This window comes from Neofelis nebulosa, chromosome 16 (assembly GCF_028018385.1).
Source record: "Neofelis nebulosa isolate mNeoNeb1 chromosome 16, mNeoNeb1.pri, whole genome shotgun sequence".
Lineage (NCBI taxonomy): Eukaryota > Metazoa > Chordata > Mammalia > Carnivora > Felidae > Neofelis > Neofelis nebulosa.
In genome coordinates this window covers 62536888-62557355 of record NC_080797.1, presented here as the reverse complement: position 1 = coordinate 62557355, position 20468 = coordinate 62536888, and the positions used below count along the sequence as shown (strand labels likewise).

General features: G+C 38.8%; 1 protein-coding gene across 1 annotated transcript in view; it reads left to right on the top strand.

Moving 5' to 3' along the window:
- Positions 1–20468, top strand: part of BLMH (bleomycin hydrolase) — a 47681-nt gene that overhangs the window by 11011 nt on the left and 16202 nt on the right. The window contains exons 7-11 of the mRNA XM_058704085.1: positions 14857–15012; positions 15899–16057; positions 16170–16237; positions 17539–17656; positions 20360–20429. Of these exons, the coding sequence (XP_058560068.1) occupies positions 14857–15012; positions 15899–16057; positions 16170–16237; positions 17539–17656; positions 20360–20429 (571 nt within the window). The remainder of the gene's footprint in view (positions 1–14856; positions 15013–15898; positions 16058–16169; positions 16238–17538; positions 17657–20359; positions 20430–20468) is intronic.

The window sequence follows — 20468 nt, the reverse complement described above, 5'->3', positions numbered from 1 at the left end:
AAATGTTTTTATGCTAAATGCATTATTTAGAGAAGTGCAGGTTGCTTGTTGTGATGACAGACAAGGCAGACCCATTTTGGAAATGTAGTCACCTTCATTACAATGTTTTCTTGGTGTGTCTACTCATTCTTTTAGCCTCCAGATATCCTAAGGATTATTAACGTACTCTTCACCAAAATTCTGTTTAAAATAAAACATAAAACAAAGACTAGAAACAGTATTTATCAATGCCATGAAAAGAGACAGGAAGCCATTATGATTCACCTAAGAAATTCTATAGCAGTGGCTCTCAGCTCTTAAAAACAGAATATAGGTTGGGGTGCCTGGGTGGCTAAGTTGTTTGAGTGTCCGACTTTGGCTCAAGTCTTGATCTCATGGTCTGTGAGTTCGAGCCCCGCATCAGGCTCTGTGCTGACAGCTCGGTGCCTGGAGCCTGCTTCGGATTCTGTGTTTCTCTCTCTCTCTCTCTCTCTGCCCCTCCCACTCTCATGCTCTGTCTCTCTCTGTCTCAGAAATAAATAAATATTAAAAAAAATTTTTTTTTGAAGCAAAAAATAGAATATAGGCCTGGGCTTGCTCCAGACGTTTAAGAGATCAGTTTCCCTGAGACTGGAGCCTAATTATCTACATTTTTATTTTTTTATTTTAAAGACTACTTTGAATAAAAACGTTTTTTATTAGTCTTTTACTATTTTATTATTATTTTTAGAGAGAGAGAGAGTGTTAGTGGAGGAGAGGGAATAGAGAGAGGTGGGGGTAGAGAGAATCTTAAGCAGGCTCCATGTTCAGTGTGGAGCCCAACACGGGGCTCTATCCCACAACCCTGGGATCATGACCTGAGCCAAAATCAAGAGTCAGAATTTCAACTCACAGAGCTACCCAGGTGCCCCAAAAAGTATTTTTTTTAATCAGAAATATAAAAAGGTGTACAGTGAAAAGTCTTCTTCCCATTCTGTTCTCCGTCCTTTTAGTTCCCACACACCTCCCAACCAGTTTTATTAGTTTCTGTTATTATATTAGCTGTCAGTTATCCTTCCTGACTGAGATCTTTTTTTTCTTTTTTTTACAATCCATGAATTTATATTATTTTCCTCCTCCTTGTAGAGATGTTAGTATATTACTCATATTGTTCTACACAGTTTTTGTTTTTTTTTTAAGAATACGTCTTGGTAATCTTTCTATATTGATACATAAAGAGTTTCTGCATTTTATTTTTTTTTATTTTTATTTTTATTTTATTTTATTTTTTAAACGTTTTTTATTTATTTTGGGACAGAGAGAGACAGAGCATGAACGGGGGAGGGGCAGAGAGAGAGGGAGACACAGAATCGGAAACAGGCTCCAGGCTCCGAGCCATCAGCCCAGAGCCTGACGCGGGGCTCGAACTCACAGACCGCGAGATCGTGACCTGGCTGAAGTCGGACGCTTAACCGACTGCGCCACCCAGGCGCCCCAAGAGTTTCTGCATTTTAAAAAGTATTTGCATAGAATTCTATTGAATAGATGTACCATAATTAATTTATTTGGTCCTTAGTAATGGATGCTCTGATTTTTCAAGCTTCCATTAAAAATAGAGTAAATGAGGGCGCCTGGGTGGCGCAGTCGGTTAAGCGTCCGACTTCAGCCAGGTCACGATCTCGCGGTCCGTGAGTTCGAGCCCCGCGTCAGGCTCTGGGCTGATGGCTCGGAGCCTGGAGCCTGTTTCCGATTCTGTGTTTCCCTCTCTCTCTGCCCCTCCCCCGTTCATGCTATGTCTCTCTGTCCCAAAAAAAAAAAAAAAAATACAGTAAATGATCTTGTGCTTACATAATTTTGCATATATGCATGTATACTTGTAGATTATATTTCTAGAAGTAGAATTTTTTTGTTTTGTTTTTAAAGTTTATCTGAGAAAGAAAGAGAAAGAGAGAGAGCAAGTGCAGGAGAGGCAGAGAGAGAGGGAGAGAGAGAGAATCCCAAGCAGGCTCTGCACTTCAGTGGAGCCCGATGTGGGGCTTGAAGCCGTGAACTGAGATCCATGACCTGAGCCGAAGTCAGATGCTTAACAAACTGAGTCACCCAGGTGCCCCTAGAATTTTTTTAAAGATAACTTTACACCCAATGTGTGCTTGAACTCATGACCCTGAGATCAAGAGTTGTATGCTCTACCAGCTGAGCCAGCCAGGTGCCCCAAGAATAATTTTTGAGTCAGAAAAAAGACACATTTGTTTGTAATTTGAATATGCCAAATTATCCTCTTTGGGGATTATACCAGTTTATACTCTCATCAGCAATATCTGTTAGAACTTATTTCCCTTTAGTTAGATCAAGGCAATATGTCGATCAATTGAATACTTACCACTCTGATGGGTAAATAGTTGATAGGTAAACATCTGATAGGTAAAAGGAGTTTTAATTTATATTTATTTCATTGGTTTTAATTTATATTTTCTTACTCTGAATGGAACTAAGCATCATTTCTGTGAACTGTCAATTCATATCTTTAACTTGTTTTCTTCTCTGTCTTTTGTCAATTTCTAGATACTCCTTACATGTTATAGAAATTAGCCCTTTTTGATATGAATTGTAATTTTTTTCCTAGTTGTTTATGTATGATATGCTTTTTTGTTATGCAGAATTTTTTACTTGTATATAATCAAATTTGAAAGCTTTTACATTTTTAATTAGAAAAGCTTTTCTTGGGGTGCCTGGGTGGCTCAGTCGGTTAAGTGTCCAATTTCAGCTCAGGTCATGATCTCATGAATCACAGGTTTGGGCTCCTTGTCAGGCTCTGTGCTGACATCTCAGAGCCTGGAGCCTGCTTCATGGATTCTGTCTCCCTCTCTCTCTGCCCCTCCCCTGCTTGTACTCTGTCTCCCTTTCTCTCAAAAATAAATAAAACATTTTAAAAAAAGGCTTTTCTCACTCTAATTATAAAAGAATTCTTCCATTTTTCTTCTAATACTTATGGGGTTTTGATTTTTGTATTTGAATCTCTAATCCATCTAGAACTTATCCTGGTGTGGGGTATGAGGTATGGATCTAACTTTTTTTCCCCACGTTTTTCCTGAAATACTCCCATCTCTTTATACCCCTTAATTTGAGATGCTTTATCGTTCTAAAGCCTCTGGACTTTAAGTTCTGTTCTATTAGTCTGTTTATTCATTTGCTAATAACTCTGTGTTTTAGTTACTGAAGCTTCTTAATAGTGCTGTAATATTTGTGAAGCTAGTTCCACCTCATTCTTATTGTTCTCTGGCTAATTTTGATTTGGCATCTAATTAAGGCATCTGTACTTTAAATTTTTTTTTTAATGTTTATTTTTGACAGAGAGAGCATGAGCGGGGGGAGGGGCATAGAGAGAGGGAGAGACAGAATCGGAAGCAGGGTCCAGGCTCTGAGCTGTCAGCACACAGCCTGATGTGGGGCTCGAACTCACAGACTGCGAGACCATGACCTGAGCTGAAGTCAGACACTCAACTAACTGAGCCACCCAGGTGCCCCCAGGCATCTGTACTTTTAAAAGCTTCTGGTTAAGATCCACTGCTGCAAAGAAATAACATTTTCTAGTATGGCCTTCTCTTCTGGGTTCTGGAAGAGAAAAGGGAATTATTATTTTGATGGCCTTGGAGGACATCTCTGACACTGAATAAGGGACTAACCTCACATTAGTTCTTAAAGGAAACAGATAATGTTCACATACTATGTGTCCCTTTTTACTAAATAGACATAATCAGGAAAACCAATAAGTACTTAAACCAAAGACTCTGGGGCACCTGGGTGGCTCAGTCAGTTAAGCGTCCAACTTGGGCTCAGGTCATGATCTTACAGTTTGTGAGTTCAAGCCCCATGTCAGGATCTGCACTGACAGCATCATGCCTACTTTGGATTCTGTTTCCCTCTGTCTCTGCCCCTTCTCCACTCACAGTCTCTCTCTCCCTCTCTCTCTCAAAAATAAATAAACATTAAAAAAAAATAAAAATGAAGACTCTCTTTAATAGTTAAAATTCTCAAGTAATATTAACTAAATATGTAAATTCAGGCAGTCTCTTTTAAGTATTCTGAGCTGAAAGTTGACTATATTTCTTTAGAGGTGATAATTTCACATCTCCAAACAATATAAAATCCTTAGTTAAAATGGAGATAAACTGTGTATCATGTTTGCTTACAACCCTAAATACATTTTTACAACGTTATCTATCATGAAAATCAAATATAATGACTTATTCCTTAGCTTCGTGAACTGTCATCATTTAAATATCTTTATTGGATCTCAAGTCACATTTCTCTTTTTAGCCCAATGAGGATCAGAATTATTTTGAAAATAAACCTACATTTCTTCTATCTTAGTTAGTGGATATTATAAAAAGAAGGACAAAAGCCCGGGAACATGCTTTTTTCTTTTTAAAGTAGATCAACAACTTTTAGTCCTCCTCTTCACTTGAAAGAATGTTCAAAATTGCTTGCTAAGTCAGACTTCGATCCATCTGGTTCAAGATTCTATTTTTCTTTCTTCCTTCCTTCCTTCCTTCCTTCCTTCCTTCCTTCCTTCCTTATTAATTAATTAATTTAGAGAGAGACAAAGGCAGCATGAATGGGAGAGGGGCGAGAGAGAGACAGGGAGAATCCCAAGCAGGCTCCACACTCTCAGCACAGAGCCTGACATGGGTCTCATACTCAGGGAACCATGAGATCATGATGTGAGCTGAAACCAAGAGTCAGATGCTTAACCAACTGAGCCACCCAGACGCCCCAAGTTTCTCTTTCTGATAGTAGCACCCAGGAGGCATATTGTGTGAAGCATTCTGGAGCTACACAGCATTCAGTCAAATATTTCTCAGTGCCTGGTATGTGGAAGGAGTTACAGATAATACCTGTTAAGTGGCTTATGTTTAGTAGGGGAATAAAATAAATTACAAAGCAAAGCAAACTAAATGTCTTAAGAGATGTGCAAACATATCTAACTCCAAAGATAGAATTGCTGTGTCTTATTTGGGAGATCAAGAAAGGTTTCCTGGAGAAAGTTCCATTTGAGATGTGGTTTGAATGAAGTGAGTTTGGAGTGAAAAGCATTCTAGACATGCTCAAGGCAGATTTGTTGGGTGATGGGTGGGGTAGTACCTAGAGTCTTAGAGAGGAGCTAGAATGGTATGTCTCAAAAACTAGTCTGAAGTCTATCTGCGTTAGAAGCATCAGCAGCTTGGGGGCCTCTGGGTGACTCGGTTGAGCTTCTGACCCTTGATTTCAGCTCATGGTTTGTGATGTCCAGCCTCCTGTTGGGCTCCCCACTGACAACACGGAGCCTGCTTTGGATTCTCTCCCTTTCTCTCTGCCTCTCCCCTGCTTGTGTGTGTGCATACACTCACTCTCAAATATAAATAAATAAACTTGCAATGTATAAACATTTTTTTAAAAAAGACAAAGACTCATCAAAAGCTTGTCAAAAAATAAAAATTTCTGGGTCCCACTGCAAATATACTGAATCTGAATCTCTAGGGCTGGCCCCTATAATCTGCATTAAATTAATGATATGAGGTATATTGAAGTTTGAAGCTAGAATAAGTGGAAAGTTAGAATTAGACCTAACATTGTAAGAGTTTTGAATATTAGGATGAGAGTTCATTTTAATTTAGCAGGAAATGAGAAGTTAGGAAGATTTTTGAGATGTAATTAAAATACAACTGCACTTTAGGAGATTAATTTAGTTAGGTGAAGCTGGAGGGAGGAGAGTTAGGAAGATCAATTATGAAGCTGTAGCAGTTCAGGGTGTAGTAACTTGGTCTGAACAAGAATAGTGACAATAGAAATGGAAAAGAGGGGAGAAATTGAGAGAGATCTTAGAGGAAAAATCTGTATGACTTGGCAGCTTATCTGCCAACTATCCATTGTAAAAATTATGTTAAGGAAATGAATAAAGATAAGAAGCAGAATCAGGTCTATAAATACAGACAACAAACTGATGATTGCCAGAGGGAGGGGGTTGGTGGGACAGGCAAATTGGGTGAAGGGGAGTGGGAGGTACAAGCGTCCAGTTATGGAATGTATAAGTCACGGGAATAAAAAGTACAGTGTAGGGAGTGTAGTCAGTGATACTGTAATAGCGTTGTGTGGTGACAGAGGGTAGCTACACTTGCAGTGAGCATAGCATAACATACAGAGGTATTGGATCACTGTGTTGTACACATGAAACTAATGTAACACTGTGTTATGGTTACAATTATATTCAAATAAAATTTAAAAAAAAATGATAAGATTAGGGGCGCCTGGGTGGCTCAGTTGGTTAAGCATCTGACTTTGGCTCAGGTCATGACCTTGTGGTTCATGAGTTCCAGCCCCGCATCAGGCTCTGTGCTGACAACTCCAAGCCTGGACCCTACTTCAGATTCTGTCTCCGTCTCTCTTTGTCCCTCCCCCGCTTGCACTCTGTCTCTGTCTCTCAAGAATAAATAAACATTAAAAAAAATAATAAAAATAAAAAAGTAATAAGGTTTTAAGCCTGGTAGCTGGGCAAATGCTGCTGTGGTTCATATAAGTGAGAGAAATTATTTTCAGAGACCACTGTGAGGAGGAGAAACATTGGCTTTAAAGTGCCTAGTCTCAAGGCACTGTCCAGTTGGAAATGGGTTTCAAGCACATGGGAGCAATTCTGGAACTCAAGAAGGAGAATAATCTAGAAAAGTGATAGTGATGATAGTACAAATGGCTGAAGCCTTGGGGATGATTGAAATCCTTGAAGGAGAATAGAAGGTGTGAGCGCGCTACAAAGACACGCACAAGTTGTGTCTACAATATCAAGCTTTATGCAATCATAAATCAACGTTAAAATAACTGTAAAGCAGGTTCAGGATTCCAAATTCAGTGACATTTCTCCGCACGTTTAACTTGGCTTCATACGTGACACAGAAAACAAAGCAGAATACAAAGTCATACATTAAACAAGATACAACAAGGTAAGAAGTTAACAAATGCAAAGCCAGTCCATGGGCGCATAGTTGAGATGAAGCTCTGAGCATGTGCTGCTTCTTATGTTCAAGCAGTGGAGAATCTGTTATGTTCAGAGATCAGTCAGGCAGAGCCTTCAGTGGCACTGCCTTTTTGATGTGGTGAGATGTGAAAAGGTCAGCATCTGGAGGGTCTGACAGTTTGCTGCAGAAATCTTCCTTTTTAGAGTTTAATCAGCCGTGGGCCTTTGCAGGCTTCCTCTGATTCTGCTGCCTATCATTTCTGGGTGTCATCAGAAACCAGTGCTGGTTTTGGCAATATCTGGTCTTAGCTGCAACCCCCTTGACTCCTTATGACACTGCTTGACATAAGTCCCTGCTTGACATGAGTGACTCAATCTAGCTATCTACATGGGGATAGAATAGATCTGAATAGAGAATTCTGGAAGATACCTATTTCTATAAAAGTGAATGCCAGAACTATGTTGTGATGTAGGCACCAATCATCAGGGTCAGATGTTGTAGACAGGTCAGAGAATATGAGGACTGAGAAAAGGCTGCTGATTTCCTGAACAGGTGTATAGAATAGTGTTAGTAGAAAGGAGAAGGGAAGGAGCTAGATGGAGAGGAGTCAGACCATGGCAAGAAAAGGAAGGTAGTTTCAAGAAGCTGGGCAATGAAGAGAAGGAAAAAAATTGATACTCATTAATTCCACAAGTATTTATGGAGTACCTACAAATATTAAGCATTTCTAGGCACTAGGAGTACAGTGACGACCAAGACAGATAGGGTCCCTGCTCTCATGGACTTTACATACTAGTGGAGGAAGACAGACAATACACAAATAAATGAACAAGAAACTATCTAATGTGATATGTACTTGGAAGAACATATAATATGGTGATTAATGAGGTGGTCAGGGAAAGCCTTTCTGAGGTCAAATTTGAGCTGAGCCAGGAGTAACAGGAAGACCAACCATGCAGAGAAGTGGACACAGAGCATACCAGGCAGAGAAGACAGTACACGCAAAAGCCCTAAGATGGGAGAAAGCTTGGTACTTTTGAGGAACAAAGGAAGCAATGCGGCTTGAGCTGGGCAAAGGTGGGAATGGTTGTGGAATGGGTCTTGTGGAGATGAATTGAGAACTGGCTTATATATGGCCATGGTGGTAATTTTGCAATTTATTGTGAGGTAACATTTCAATTAAAAAAAAAAAAAATCCCTCTGTTGGAGCGCCTGGGTGACTCAGTCGCTTGAGCGTCCGACTTCGGCTCAGGTCATGGTCTCACAGCTCATGAGTTCAAGCCCTGTGTCGGGTTCTGTGCTGACAGCTTGGAGGCTGGAGCCTGCTTCAGATTCTGTGTCTCCCTCTCTCTCTGCCCCTCCCCTGCTCATGCTCTGTCTCTCACTCTCTCAAAAATAAATAAACATTCAAAAAAAAAAAAAAATCCCTCTGAGTGCTTTGAGAATGGATTGTAAAACCATTAGGAGGCTATTGTGGTCATGTAAATGAGAGGTTATAGTGATTTGGATCAGGTTGGTGACACTGAAGCTGAAGAGAAATAAATACATTTTGGAATATATTTCAGAAGTGAAGCTGTCAGGACTTGCTCATGTGGAGGACAATGAAAAAGGAAGAATCAGGTGATGTCACGGTACCTTGAAGGAGAGGGCTTGCAGATTTGAGCAACGGTCTTTTGGCAGTTAGGGCAGTGTGAGGGAACCAGCATGTCAAAAAGGATAGCAAATGCAAATGAGAAAAATAATAAATAATAATTGAATAAGGGTTTGAAGGAGGGAAAGAGTAAATGTGCTTTCAAACTTCAATGTACTTATGAATCCACTGGAGATCTTATTAAAATGCAGATTGATTCAGGTCTGGATGCAGCTGGAAAGTCTGCATTTCTAACTATTTCTTTGATTCAAACACTGCTCTAGAAGTAACCTCAAAATCATCATTTGACTATTAGTTATCAGCTCTCTGTATGAGCTCATTTCCTTTAACATCACAGAAAAGGCACATACCTTTTAAGGGTACTTTTTTTTTTTTTTTTTTTTAATGTTTATTATTTTTGAGAGAGACTGACAGAGAGCAAGCATGGGGAGGGGTAGAGAGCGAGAGGGAGACACAAAATCTGAACCAGGCTCCAGGCTCTGAGCTGTCAGCACAGAGCCCAACTTGGGGCTCAAACTCACGAACCGTGAGATCATGACCTGAACCGAAGTTGGACGCTTAACCAACTGAGCCACACAGGCGCCCCTCAGGGTACTTTTTAATGTCTTTCTCTGCCTGAAAACATATTCAGTGCCTCCAGAAAGTATCTCCTCTGTCTGCTCTTGCAGGCACAGGTGAGTGTTTTTGATTTTCTTTTTAACAGATTGTTGCCCTTCTTTCATTCCCCACTAGAAAGCAGTAGAGAGCTGTCTTCTTGGCATTATCAGCAGTCCCCAAGGCCCTGCTCCTTCTCTCTTGTAAATAGCTTATTTACCCTCTACACTGAACTTTCTTCAAAGTTCAGCTATTTTCGGTGACCCCTTTTGTGCCCTTGTGGCCATTCTACTCTGTGATCAATAGGTCATTTTACCTTTGAGCCTAATTCCTCAATCAGTAAGTTGGAGTAGATCATCTCTTAAGGGCTCTGTAGCTTTGCATTTTTTATAGCAGTAAGCAACTAATATTTCTATAGTTCATTAGACTTTATTGTCCACTCTCCCAGCAACCCAGTGTTGTAAAAACAAATGAAGATTCTGTCACTTCTATAGTGGTTCTAGACACCAAAATCTTTTAGCTTTACCAGTTTTCTCCATTTAGTGTAGTTAGGTTGATATCTTTGAGCTACCTTGCATTCTAACCCTTCGAATTACCATGGTTTCCTCCATCCTGTGTCTGCCTGTAACCGGCTTTAAACTCTTGCCCTGGTAAATGTTCATAGCTGATTGTCAACTATTACATCCTCCCGTCCTCCTCTCACTTGATGTCTGTCTCCCATTGAGCCAGGGCTATGGGAATTGATTCAGTCCCACATCATTTGTCTTTAAAGTGAGATCCACACATTCCCTGTTCCATGTTGCATGCCTCATGCTTTCTTTGTCCTTTTTTCTTTTTTCCATTGCCTTTATTGATTTTATCATTTGCCATGTAGACTTCAGCAGATTATTGAAAATGAACAGATCTCTCTGGAGAAATTTTTCTAGAGACCCATTATAATGGATCTTTTTTTATATAAAATTAGACTTAAGAGGCAAAACCCTTTATAATTTACATTCTTCCTACTTGTAGACAATATAATAAGAAACATAGGCAATAGTACAAAATGGATATAAACTGGAAATAGGACGTGGGCCATTCTGACACCAGTCGAAGCTTTTCTGATGGATTATATGTTGGTACACATATCCGCATTTTGAGGTTAGTTTAAATTTTTTTTTTATGTTTATTTCTGAGACAGAGAGAGTATGAGTGGGGGAGGGGCAGAGAGAGAGGGAGACACAGAATCTGAAGCAGGCTCCAGGCTCTGAGCTGTCAGCACAGAGCCCGACGCGGGGCTCGAACTCACAAACCGTGAGATCATGACCTGAGCTGAAGTTGGTCGCTCAACTGACTGAGCTACCCAGGCACCCCTTGAGGTTAGTTTAAACTCCCTATTTATTTATTTATTGGCCTCTGTGCTCACTGTGGGGCTTGAACTCGTGAGATCAAGTGTTGCATGCTCTGCTGACTGAGCCAGCCAGGCACTCCATAAACTCCCAATAATTTTAATTAGCCAAGGATATAAAATCATAGAAGCCAGCTGGCCACAAGAGGCAGGTATAGATGCAGCATGTCTCAGCATAGCTTCCCTTTGCTCCCCAAAGTATGCAAGGGAAGGATCTCGGTGAATCCTTCACTGAGATAAATTTTTGGCGTACCATTGCCCTCTTATATTTGGCTCATGTCACAATTTTAAGACAACATTCTCTGGTGATCTCTAAGGAATAATTACAAACATTGGATTCCTCTGGGGTTTGTTGTTGTTTAGTTTTTAAACTATATTCAGAGTCAACAGGGTCACCTTGTTATTAGTTTGGGAAGTTAGAGAAAAAGCACTTTCAGTTCCCATGTGTCATTGAGACCCATATTTCTCTGCCTTCAGTATTTTAGTGTTTTAGAGAGCCCATATTCCCTGAATCCACTCCCTTGGCTCTCTTTAACACCTTTTTATCGGGTTGGTTCTTTTTTTTTTTTCAACGTTTTTTTTTTTTTTTTTTTTTTTTTTAATTTATTTTTGGGACACAGAGAGACAGAGCATGAACGGGGGAGGGGCAGAGAGAGAGGGAGACACAGAATCGGAAACAGGCTCCAGGCTCCGAGCCATCAGCCCAGAGCCTGATGCGGGGCTCGAACTCACGGACCGCGAGATCGTGACCTGGCTGAAGTCGGACGCTTAACCGACTGCGCCACCCAGGCGCCCCTATCGGGTTGGTTCTTATACTAAGTTTAGTCTAAAATCACATTTACAAATTATTTATTCAGTAGGTATTTCTTTAACACATATCCCTGGTACTGTCTAGGCATTGGGATGTAGCAGTGAACAACACAGACAGGAATCCTTGCCTTCATATAGTTTACTTTCTTTTTAAAAAAATGTTTTTTCATGTTTATTCTTGAGAGAGAGACAGAATGTGAGCGGGGGAGAGGCAGAGAGACAGGGAGGGAGACACAGAATCTGAAGCAGGCTCTAGGCTCCAAGCTGTCAGCACAGAGCTCGAAATGGGGCTAGAACTCCCGAATCGCGAGATCGTGACCTGAGCCGAAGTCGGACGCTTAACCAACTGAGCCTCCCAGGCGCCCCTAGTTTACTTTCTAATAGAGATGAATAAAATATATAAAAAGTGTAATATGTTAGAAGGTTAGTGCTATGGAGGAAAATAAAGGAAAGATAGCAAGTGCTGGGATGGGGAGTGGATAATTTCAATTGAAGTCACAAATATATTTTCCTAAATGGATAATTACGGTTTTTCATATGTACTTATAATCTGAGGTATATGGTTATAGTCTTACTTTATTCAATTGTGTATAATGACTTGTGTTCGATGACTAGTATTTTTCTTTTGTCCTGAATGCCAAGTGCGTCTTGTGAGAAGCAGATGACATTCCCAGGTTGACCACCAGAGAGCAGACTTGGCTATCTAAAGCTCTCTGTCAGTGGTACCTTTGAGAACAGGGAATGTTATTTCAGAACAGCAGAGCCTCTTATCAAGAAGATACAGTGTCAGGGGCGCCTGGGTGGCGCAGTCGGTTAAGCGTCCGACTTCAGCCAGGTCACGATCTCGCGGTCCGTGAGTTCGAGCCCCGCGTCAGGCTCTGGGCTGATGGCTCGGAGCCTGGAGCCTGTTTCCGATTCTGTGTCTCCCTCTCTCTCTGCCCCTCCCCCGTTCATGCTCTGTCTCTCTCTGTCCCAAAAATAAATTTAAAAAAACGTTGAAAAAAATTTAAAAAAAAAAGAAGATACAGTGTCACAGACTCTAGAGATTATACTTTGGAAATATTTTTTTTAAGTTAGAGCTTATGTAACTATTGTTAGTTTGCTTGGAGCCAACTGTTCTTTCCAAAGTATTACAAACTGACTTGGAAGTGTTACAAACTGGCTTGGATAATTTATAATTACGGTAAACAAATAATATAAAACAAAGCAACATGTCTCAAATTGTAAGAGAGTAGATAAACTATAATATGTTTACACAGTGGACTACTATACAGCAATAAAGAACAAATTAGTAATACCCACAGCACAGCCAGTGAATCTCACAGGCATTATGTCAACAAAAGAATCAGATGCAAAAGAAAATATGCTGTATGATTCCATTTATTTATTTTTTTTTAATTTTTTTTTAATTTTATTTTTGAGACAGAGAGAGACAGAGCATGAACAGGGGAGGGGCAGAGAGAGAGGGAGACACAGAATCTGAAACAGGCTCCAGGCTCTGAGCTGTCAGCACAGAGCCCAACGCGGGGCTCGAACTCACGGACCGTGAGATCATGACCTGAGCCGAAGTCGGACGCTCAACCAACCAAGCCACCCAGGCACCCCTGATTCCATTTATATGAAGTTAAAGAACAGGCAAAATTAATCAATGGTTGTATAAGTCAAAATGGTACTTACCGTGGGGGAGGTGTGGGTTATTGATTGCCAAGGGACCGGGGAACTTCTGGAACCCCGGAAATGTTCTGTATATTGATATAAATGGTAGTTACATTGGTATGTGTGTATGTAAAAAGTTGAATAGAGCTGTATATTTCAGATTAGTGTACTTTATATACTTACTGAATATATGTTATGTCTCAGTAAAAAAAGTGAGAATAGTAAATAAGGTCATGGAATTTAGATTTGTTGTGGGAGGTAATAGGGAAGCATTATGAAATCTTCAACAGGGAAATGACTTGAAGAAACTAATGTTTCTAAAATTACTCATCCTCTAATGATGTGGAGAATAGAACAGTGTTCAGATCAGCTATTATATCTAGATCAGATATAGTGCTACATGCTATGCTGTAGGAGAGACCAAATATCCATGACCTGGTCCTTATCCTTAAGAAGTTTATGGTCTTTTGAGGAGACAAATTCTATGAAACCGAGAAAGTTACAGTGTCAAATGCTTGATTCGTGGTGGTTTGGAAACAGCACTGAAATCAGATCTGAATTCAAATCCTAATTCTGCCATTTATTAGATTTCTGTTAGTTTTCCCTTGAAGTTTTCCCTTATTAGTTTTCCCTTGAGTATTGGTTTCTCTATTTGTAAAATGGAAATAACATACTACTTTTGTTTAGAAGATTTAGAGATGTGATATTCAAAGACTATAGTACAGCACAACATTCAGTAAATGTTCCCTTTTCTTAAACCCTGTACCCATAAAGCTTTTTAAAAAAAAAAAACAAAAACAAAAACAAACAAACAAAAAAAACAACGTATGACCTTAATTCAGACCATGGTTCTGGCATTTATTGGCTATGTGACCTTAAGTAGATCTTAATTTCTTCGAGTCTCAATCTCTTGGGGGAAAAAAAAGAGAGGGGAAATTATACCTTGAGAGAGTGTTATGAGAATTAACAAAGCCTAGCAGATACCTAGTATCTAACATAAAATAGGCACACTCAATAAATATTCATTTCTCTGGAATGTAATGGAGTATACAAATGTGTAGTACAAATAATGCAGATAATAAGTGATGAAATTGGATCAGGGTGGTAACTGTGGGGTAGAGATTTATTATATTTTTAAAAAGATATAGCAAATTTGATAGAGCAGACCTTATACAAGATATTTCTTTATGCTTCTATTTTTGTCTTTTTATAAGATGAAAATAATGCAAAATATATCCTTGGATTATAATGATAACTTGAAAGGTGTGACATCATTAGAAAATATGTAGGGTCTTGTGACCCCAAAAATGGTACCTTCCACTAGAAGTTATTTTTGTTCTAATAATACTTTTAATAGGCATTATCCAAGCTCCAACTGAAAAGTTAATGCCTTTTCTGTTAGTGGAGATCCCTGTCATAATCAATGGAAAACCTAGATGCCTAAAGGGAAGGAAATCCATTTATAAAATACATCATTATTTGTCACTTAAAATATAATCACCAGAGTAGCAACCCAGATCTTATTGGGTATCAGTGGTGAGCGGTTTCTTGGCTAAAGAAGTATAATTTGCAGGGAAAATCCTAAGCACTAACTATTAACATTTCAGAATTGTATTGTTTAGAGTGTTTATGAACGCACAAGTTGAATGATCTCAAGTCCTAGACATCAGCCTTCAAATTTTTGGAAGTATTAGATTTCCTGTGAAACTTCTGGCTTGAATAAGCTGCTGATTTCTTGTGTTTCCCAAGCTTGAAGAAAATGACGAGGTAACACTTTTCCCTAGCCATTGCTCATTTGTCCTCCTTTCTTCCAGATATTCCGAGTGGTGTGCATTTGTTTGGGTAATCCACCAGAGACATTTACCTGGGAGTATCGAGACAAAGATAAAAATTATCAGAAGATTGGCCCCATAACACCGTTGGAGTTTTACAGGGAACATGTCAAGCCACTCTTCAATATGGAAAATAAGGTTGGAGACAGGCACTGGCAGCCACTGGCTATTTACTTTCAGATACCTGTTGACTACAGGGAAGGGCATAAGATTCTTGGGTTAACATGCAATCATCAAACAAGACACTAAACACACTTTTTTCCCCCTTCCTCTGACATATTTTATGTACTTACTTATAAAGTTGATCATCTCAGGATCTGTCACCTTTCCTCAGTGCTCCTCTTCAGAGACTTTTCTAACTTTAGGCCAGCAGTCAGTTTAACTCGCACATGCTTCCATGATTTGGGCCCAGAATCAATCTTAAGTGCAAGACCATAAAAGGAGATTAGGTGTTTCTCACTGTGGGTTCAGAGCACCTCTGTACTGTGGGCTCATTAGGAACCCTCTCGTGGAAGGGAGCACTGTCCTCTCCTAGTTTTTTCTGCTCTCTTCATGTCTTCTCCACCAATTTAGCACGATGACCAGAGCCTCTTACTTTGTTGGTGTCTTGGCCCTCTTATAAGCAAATGACATTATCAGTGGAATCCCAGCTTGGTTGCTGTATTGCCAGGAGTTGAGCTTGTCTTGTAACTTGAGAGCAAGGATCTTCTAGAGATGTCATCTCTATCTTGCCTTGATACTCCTTGCATACAGTTCTTCAGAATTAGTTTTGGGGCAATTCTTGCCAGTAGGAAAAACAAGTAGATGTAGCTCCCAAAGGGTGTCCCCAACTGGATTCTGCAAGAATCTCTCTCACATGACTCACTTTTTGTTTCTTTGTTATTTAACACAAGGTATTTGTAATGTTTTTTTCTTGTAGGCAGAGGTGATGAGTTTGATGCCCACATATGAACTTAGAGGAGAGGTGTGTGTGTCTTGTTTCACATTCCTGGTTTTCTAATCAACGTGGTATTGATCTCAATAGATTTGTTTAGTGAATGACCCTCGGCCCCAGCACAAGTACAACAGAGTTTACACAGTGGACTACTTAAGCAATATGGTTGGCGGGAGAAAAACTCTATATAACAACCAGCCCATTGACTTCTTGAAGAAGATGGTTGCAGCCTCCATCAAAGATGGAGAGGTTGGTGTTGTTTCTGTGTCTTCCACATTGGGGTTAAAACCTCCACTTGTTTGGTGTATTAGGAAAATAGGATTTATGTTGACTTTTTTTTTCCTCTTTCCTCCATTTCTAGGCTGTGTGGTTTGGCTGCGATGTTGGAAAACACTTCAGTGGCAAGCTGGGCCTCAGTGACATGAATGTGTGAGTACAAGAAATTTAAAATAAAAAATCCTTTGTGGGTTGTTACTATTGGAGTGTACTCTTGGTATGAAATGACTCAGCTGAGGTTCACCCAAAGATTAAGGGTCAAGGGTGGATCTCTCTCTTTTCATCTTGTAGAGTTTGAGGACTCATAGCAGAACCTCCACGTACATACATGCTCTAACCTGGGAAGTCAAGAGCATACTTCATACTAAGTTGAAATTATTGCATGTTCCTGAAAAGCCATCCTATATGAGAAAAGCATTTTTAAAAATACTTGCTCTTTAAGTCTGCTCAGTGCATTTAAGATGTAATGAAAGGTTTTTTTTAGATTTCTTATTCGCTATTTCATCCTTAACTACTTCTCTTTGATGCCTTATGTATTTTGTCTTTATGACAAGTAGGACTAATTTCCATGTATGCTTTAAAGCATTTTCCTGGTTTATGACAGTGAAGATTCATTTGCTAACTAAATCATACAAAATTCCTTGACTATTATAAAATACACCCCTTTATGTTTTCTTATTGTTACTTATAAAAAGTTGAGAAATTAGCTGACAGTTAACAACAGAGTAAAGAAATCTGCTAAAAGAGAGAATTCATGTTTTTTTTTAACTTTGACAATATTCTTGAATATTTTTGACATTGTTTATTTAAATTTCACCATCAACAGTGATCTAAATGAATTCAGAAACTGAATGAATTCAGCTCAGAAGAGATCTTTTTTATTTTTTTAAGTTACTTCAAAAGTTTGTTTTTTTTTGTTTCTTCTTGGTGGGGCGGGGCTCCTGGGTGGGCTCAATCGGTTGAGCATCTGACTTATGCTCAGGTTCATGATCTCCTGGTTTGTGGGTTTGAGCCCCGCATCTGGCTCTCTGCTGTCAGTGCTGAGCCCACTTCGGATCCTCTGACTCCCTCTCTCTCTGCCCCTCCCCTGCTTGCACTCTCTCAAATATAAACAAACACTTAAAAAAAAAAAAAGGCTTTTTTACAGTTTTTCTTGCCAAAATGACCATTACAAACTCATCTTGTCAGCTTTTTGATATGGGGAATGTTTATATCAACATATTGAAGTAATATGTTTAATTACTTCATATTTTTCTCAGTACTCTTGTGACACATAGAGAATGGAATCCCATCGAGAGACTAAATTCTGCATGTGTATTCTCTGAAATGCTACAGCCCATATTTATTTGGAACTGTTGAGCCCCTTCAGTTTCTTCTGTATTCCTTTAAATCCCAAAGCCGGTTTTCCCCCTTGATTGTACTGTCTTTATTCTGTACTACCATTCTTTTTACAGCTATGATCATGAGTTAGTGTTTGGTGTCTCCTTGAAGAACATGAATAAAGCTGAGAGGTTGACTTTTGGTGAGTCACTTATGACCCACGCCATGACCTTCACTGCTGTCTCAGAGAAGGTATGACCCTCAGCATGCCTACTGCAGTGTTTGCACAGATGGACCTACATTCTCCTGTAGACTGTTATCCAAGAGAGCTTCATTCATGTGATTTCTGTTAAAAGTTAACTTCCAAGTAAAACATTGTACTCGCGTCACTTGGGGTTTGGCTGCCTGCTCAGAGGTAATAAAAATAGGAACTTTCCATGAGGAGCAGAATTTGGGTCAAAGAGAGTAGGGAAGGAACAGCTTTTTTGTGACTTTGGAAGTTCTTGGTGTGAAGAGAAATCAGCAAGAGAACCTAGGGGAGAAGATAACTTCTATTTATAAGGAATTAACTTATAAATAAAATAACTTCTCTTTATAAGGAATTAAATTATGTTCATATCTTGATGACTTATGTTTTTAGACTTACCTTCTTTTCATTTGTCATTCAGATTCTTCTGCAGTAAAATTTCAGGAACAGTAATTTGAGGATTTTGTGCCCATTACTGGATTTATGCACAGCTATTCAGGAAAATGTAAATATAAAGTATTTAGAATTTCCTATGAAATACTGTGAAAAGTAGTGTCACTATTTCTAGGACACAGTGTTGGAAACAGTAACTGAAATTTTATCTTTCACAAATAAGCTCACCCATTTCTAGGCTGTAAAGTGTATATTTTACACTGTGCTAGTGATCAAAGGAAAAAAAGGCTTCAAACTACTTTAATTCTTTACCATCATAGCAGAAATGTTCTTTTTGTAGCCAAATCACTGGAAAGTCACAGAATAACTACCTTGACATTAGAAGCAAAACATTAGAAGGAACTTTTCATAAAATACTATAAAAAATAGAATGAAATACAAAATTAAATAAAATACTAAAATACTTAGAATAAAATATTGAGTTGTTCATATTTGTATGTTTGGACTGCTATATTATAAAATTTAGTGGATTTATAACTAAAGGTAGATTTCGTGAAGCTCCTTAAATTAAATTTTTAAATTTTTTAGAGGATTATTAAAGGACAAAAATAAATGAAAAGCCTGTAATTTCCAGGAGACGTTCAGCTTTTTATCAGTTTCCATCTGTGTGATATTCCTGTTTTTCAGAACTAAGAATCATACATACTTAGAAATAAAAATCATACATACTATGTCATTTTCTGTGGAACTTCCATTCTTTGATTGGTATGGTTTATTAAGATGTCATTTTTTCCTCAGGGAAATGGAGCCACTTTATGTGCTAATAGTATAAAGCAGAATTTATATTATCATAAGTGGAATTTTATATTGAGATTTCTCTCTTCCCTCCAATTTGGGGTTTGACTGCCAAAACTAGTTTGCACTGCATTTGAACGGTTATACAAAAATAAGCGCTAGTAGCTACACTCTGGGATATTCTTTCTTGTTGCTGATTTCTTGGAATCCCTATGAGGGAGGTCCAGGTAGTATTCTATATTTGTAGATGACATAGAGAACAGCTGTATGTAGGCCATGCAGGAATTCATTGGCAAAGGAAAGGAGAGGAGACATTTGCAGACTCATTATAATAAATGACCCTAGGTAATACAGATTCTAACAGATCTAATACAGATATTTAAAAGGAAAATAAATATATTCTACAGTGAGGGGGGTAGAAAACCAGAACACACATCTAATAGGCGAGCCCCAGAATGTAGAGTTTAATTATGTGGTTTTGAAGGTACCTAGGGCTGCGATGCAGGGGTAGTACAGATAACGGTGTTTGAAACTTGTTGATTTGATTTTTGGCTATTTCTGAGACTGAAAATTACTGAGATCTAAGAAAACTGCCAAGAGTAGAGTCAAATCCCATGTAGCTGAGACTCATGCAGTTTTATGCAAGTGGGAGTTGACAGATGAAATCATTAGGAGATAATGCAGTAGCCAACTCTTCTTCTCATGCTACAAAGATTTAAGTTGTTTTGACATCAGCAAATGCCCTGGGTAAACATAAAAGAATAAAGTCTTTTCCCAAATGGAGCCTTCCTCTTGTCCCTTTCTGTGTCACTATAGTAAAGGTTATAAATGAAGGTTATCATGATAAGTGTCATTGTTCCTTTAAGAAGATTATAATTGAGTTTATTTTATTAATGAAGATAGAGGAGGGAGAACGATAGAACCATCTGGATTTTGTTTTATGAAAATAGTCCTTTTGCTTTGCCATTCAATCTGTATTGTATTAAATTCAATACTTGTGTAACTGAATCAGTAAAAGTGCACATTTGGAGAGTATCATTACTTGGTTCCCCTAAGGAGAAAATTAGGCTGTATGATGAAAATATATTTGTTTCTTTTTAAAACTCTGACTAGGTCTTAGAATCATTTCTATAATCAATATAGTGGGAAGCCTTTACAAAGAATGCTAATTGATTAAAAGCAAGGGTCCCCGTCTTCAGATGGTATTCACCACTTTTAGTAATTTAATATTTTGTATTTTCAGCCAAGGAGCATTTTATTTATTTTTAGTATAGACTACAGTGTAATGGAGAAAATAGTATTTATTAGATTTCTTGCATTTTTACCTCGAGAGTTAAACCCCATTTCTATTAGAGTATCCCTTTAGTTATAGTAGGGAATATTTGGCCCTGGTCATGTAGATCATGGCTGTATAGAGAAGGCTGTTTCTTCTAAGTGGCTGAAGAAGAGCTAAAATTATGTGACACCTCAGCAGGAGGGATCTAGTTTCAGACCATACACTGTTATCCACTTTTTTGCAGGATGATCAGGATGGTACATTTGTGAAATGGAGAGTGGAGAATTCATGGGGTGAAGATCATGGCCACAAAGGTGAGCTTAATCTGATAATACTAACTCGGGGTTGACTGG